The sequence below is a fragment of the Myotis daubentonii genome, chromosome X, assembly GCF_963259705.1.
Source record: "Myotis daubentonii chromosome X, mMyoDau2.1, whole genome shotgun sequence".
Taxonomy (NCBI): Eukaryota; Metazoa; Chordata; class Mammalia; order Chiroptera; family Vespertilionidae; genus Myotis; species Myotis daubentonii.
Window position 1 is genome coordinate 11,607,954 of NC_081861.1, and position 2,691 is coordinate 11,610,644.

At 49.5% G+C, this 2,691-nt stretch overlaps 1 protein-coding gene across 1 annotated transcript; it reads left to right on the forward strand.

The window, feature by feature from the left end:
* Positions 1 to 340: 340 nt before the first annotated feature.
* LOC132224429 (PWWP domain-containing DNA repair factor 4-like) lies at positions 341 to 2,344 on the forward strand. The gene is made up of 2 exons (XM_059679623.1): positions 341 to 1,258; positions 1,289 to 2,344. Exons 1-2 carry the CDS (start codon positions 341 to 343, stop codon positions 2,342 to 2,344), a joined length of 1,974 nt encoding a protein of 657 aa, XP_059535606.1.
* The last annotated feature ends 347 nt before the right edge of the window (positions 2,345 to 2,691 follow it).

Below are 2,691 nucleotides of genomic sequence, written 5' to 3' on the forward strand. Positions count from 1 at the left end.
CTGCCCTCCTCCCCAATTCAGTCTGTTACACCTTCTTTATATTTATCTCTTATCAGTTCTCAATGACCAACTTCTATTTCCACAAAAGAGGTTTCTGATACTCCTTTTCTTTTTCCATATTCCAGTATTCTCCAGCGTAGTCTGTCAAAACACGAGTTCCAGCATTTCTGGCAGATTCAGGTGGAGCACAGGCCACACAAGCGGTAAACCCTCTGTCGTCCTAGGCAGAAAGCTGTGGCGAAGAACACTGTCTTAGGGGACACCTGCTGTAGTTGTATATATGACAGCCGGGCCCCTCTACCTCTGTTAGTTACCTCTTAGTTACCTATGTCCCATCATAATGGACTCTGAGTATGTCTTATGCAATTGGAAAGGCCACTTTTGGCCAGCAAGGGTTTTGTCCAGATCTGAAACCTTACCAAAAAGTAAGGGGAAAAAGATATGTTCTCTAGAAGTTCAAATACTCTCAGTGGGTAAAAAAGTTAAAGTGAAAAACAGAGACATAAAGATCCTTGATGAGTCTCAAATTGAGTCTATTACCACCTCACTAGGGGCCCAGACCACAGCCAGGGTCCCACCAGGAGAGGGAGAGGCCTACAAAAGTGCTCTTACTATGGCACTGGAGATTCTGAAAGAGAGAGCAAACTTGGGTGCAGCAAGGGCATCCGATGATCCAGAGACCCCTACGATGTCTCAAAAGGGACCCCAGAAGCGATCTCATAAAAAGTTTCCGAAGCCCAAAGGGAACTCACAGAGAAGTCTCAGGAAAAGTAAAAACCCCAAGTCAAGTTCAGAGGATGAGGATGCTCCCGAAGGTGACAAATCCCAGGTGCACACCCCCCTCGCTCCTGCTCCAAAGAGAAGGCGAGGAAGGCCCCCACAGAGCCGCAGCATGTGCTCCGACTTCCCACCACTTTCAGAAGATGAGAGTGAGACAGAGGGCCAGGCAAAGACAGGCACCTCAAGAGCTCGTTCCCGGCATGTCACAGCCAAGGAGGAAGTTGCAGGTGCTCAAGAGGGAGGCATCCTTCCTTTTCAGCCTTCTGGTTTGAGCGTCACTGTGCCCAAGGCCCGGAAAAGAAAGGCACCACGCGGCACCTGCCCGAAGACCCTGGCTGTCTCCTCTGAAGGCTTTCCCTCCTCCGGGAACATTGAAGACCCTGAAGAAGATGTCCAAGCGTCAGGCTCAGAAGGGGCAGCGGCATCCTCCAGCGCCCCTAAGCCCAGTCTGCGTTTTTCATCCCGTTTAGCAGGCAAAGTAAGGAAGCAGTGGGGCCCCGTGTTTAAGAAAGAACGGAAAAAACGGCAGCCTTCAGTTGACTCAAAGGCTGTTCACCCAACCACCACTGGTAAGAAGAAGGTCGCCAAGGGAATGGAACAACCGACAAGCATGGCCTTCCCACAGGAGCCGTGTCCCATTGAAACAGGAATGATGGTCTGGTTTAAATTTCAAAATCACCCGTTTTGGCCAGCAGTAGTCAAGAGTGTGAACCACACGGAGCGGACGGCCAGGGTGCTTCCACTTGAGGCAGACATGCACCATGACCAGAGTGGCCTTCAGGTGCCTCTTCGGAGATTAAAGCACCTGGAATGTGAAGCGAAGGAGAAGCTGCTGAAGAGAGCCAGGAAGGTGTACGAACAGAGCGTGGACTGGTGCTTCTCCCTGATTTCCCACTACAGAGAAGGGCTCGCTCAGGGGTCTTTCACAGGCTCTTTTCTCGACTACTATGCTGCCGACATCAGCTACCCACTGAGGAGAGCCGTCCAAGAGGGGGAGCTGTACATTGCCTTCCCAAAGGTGAATTACTCAGACCTGGAAGATTCTGAGGAGGAGAGCCCCCTGGATGGGAGGAGGCCCCGCAAGAAGATCCTCCCTGACCGCATGAAGGCCGCTTGGGACCGAGACAACCAGAAGCTTGTGGACTTCATCGTGAAAAGGAAGGGGGCCGACCACCACCTTCTGGACATCCTCAAAGGCAGGAAGCAGTCCAGATGGCTGACGTCCTTTCTGAATTCAAGCAGGTATGTGATCTGCGTTGAAACCTACCTGGAAGATGACGACCAGTTGGATGTTGTGATGCAGCATCTACAGGAGATCTACAAGCACATAGACAAGAACAAGTTGAGTCTGACCAGAGATGACAAAGTGAGTTTTGTCCTGGAAGTCCTTCTGCCAGAAGCCATCATCTGTTCCATCGCTGCCCTGGATGGGGTAGATTACAAGAAGGCAGAAGAAAAGTACCTTCGAGGGCCCCCTGTGCATTACCGGGAAAAAGAACTCTTTGATAAAAATATCTTGAAGAAAATAAACAAGAGTCCGGCAATCAGGGGCAGGGCTAGATAGCTCTCCCCCTCCACAGAGAGACTCTCATTTGTATCATTAGTTAGAAACCCTGGCTGCACAAAATGTGTGATCCCTCCATTCTCTATAGCATGTAAAGTCATTCTGGAAACTCGGAAATATGCTGAATTTGTTAAAATATTGCCAATACTGTACTTCTCTCTGCTTGCTCAGATGTGTAATTGTCTGCACCTTTTAATAAAATCATTTTTGTATATAGTTTGTTTCTATATATATATATAAAAGCCTAAGCAATGGTCCAACCGTTAGACTGTCAGACCGGTAACTATGATGTGCACTGACCACTAAGGGGCAGACACTCAACGCAGGAGCTGCGGAGCTTTGGTGAC

Excerpts from the sequence above, each read along its gene's own strand:
- LOC132224429 (XM_059679623.1), top strand. The coding sequence starts at position 341 with ATGGACTCTGAGTATGTCTTATGCAATTGGAAAGGCCACTTTTGGCCA. Across the intron at positions 1,259-1,288 it reads CATCCCGTTTAGCAGGCAAA|AAAGAACGGAAAAAACGGCA; the intron begins GTAAGGAAGCAG and ends CCCGTGTTTAAG.